General features: G+C 42.3%; 1 protein-coding gene across 1 annotated transcript in view; it reads right to left on the minus strand.

The window, feature by feature from the left end:
- The window catches only part of CSUI_008305 (activating signal cointegrator 1 complex subunit), a gene marked incomplete at its 3' end in the record, with an annotated part of 1,356 nt that extends 1,207 nt beyond the window's left edge, over positions 1 to 149 (minus strand). The window contains exon 1 of the mRNA XM_068068439.1: positions 32 to 149. Within this exon, the coding sequence (XP_067919585.1) occupies positions 32 to 120 (89 nt within the window). The remainder of the gene's footprint in view (positions 1 to 31) is intronic.
- Between the last annotated feature and the right edge of the window lie 177 nt (positions 150 to 326).

The following is a 326-nucleotide window of genomic DNA, read 5'->3' on the forward strand; positions in this document are numbered from 1 at the left end:
TCTTTCTTTCTTTCTTTTTTCATGCTCTTACCAGTCTTGCATGCGTTCAGCAGCTAAGGCTTTAAGAGGGGCTATATAGACAGTCTTCTGCTTGGGAGACATAGAAAAGAGCCGTAACATAGCTAGCTCCGCCACGACGGTCTTGCCACTTCCTAGCAAAAGAACACCCCGAAAACGAAGAAAGAAAGAAAGAAAGAAAGAAATTGGCAGTAGATCTACCTCTCACATGGAAGATTGACGATCTACTTTGCTCTACAGATCGTCTATCTTCCATGGTATGAATGAAGATTCTTCATGAAGAAAAGATTCAGGTGTACATACACCCG

The sequence above is a fragment of the Cystoisospora suis genome, assembly GCF_002600585.1.
Source record: "Cystoisospora suis strain Wien I chromosome Unknown contig_4616, whole genome shotgun sequence".
Lineage (NCBI taxonomy): Eukaryota > Apicomplexa > Conoidasida > Eucoccidiorida > Sarcocystidae > Cystoisospora > Cystoisospora suis.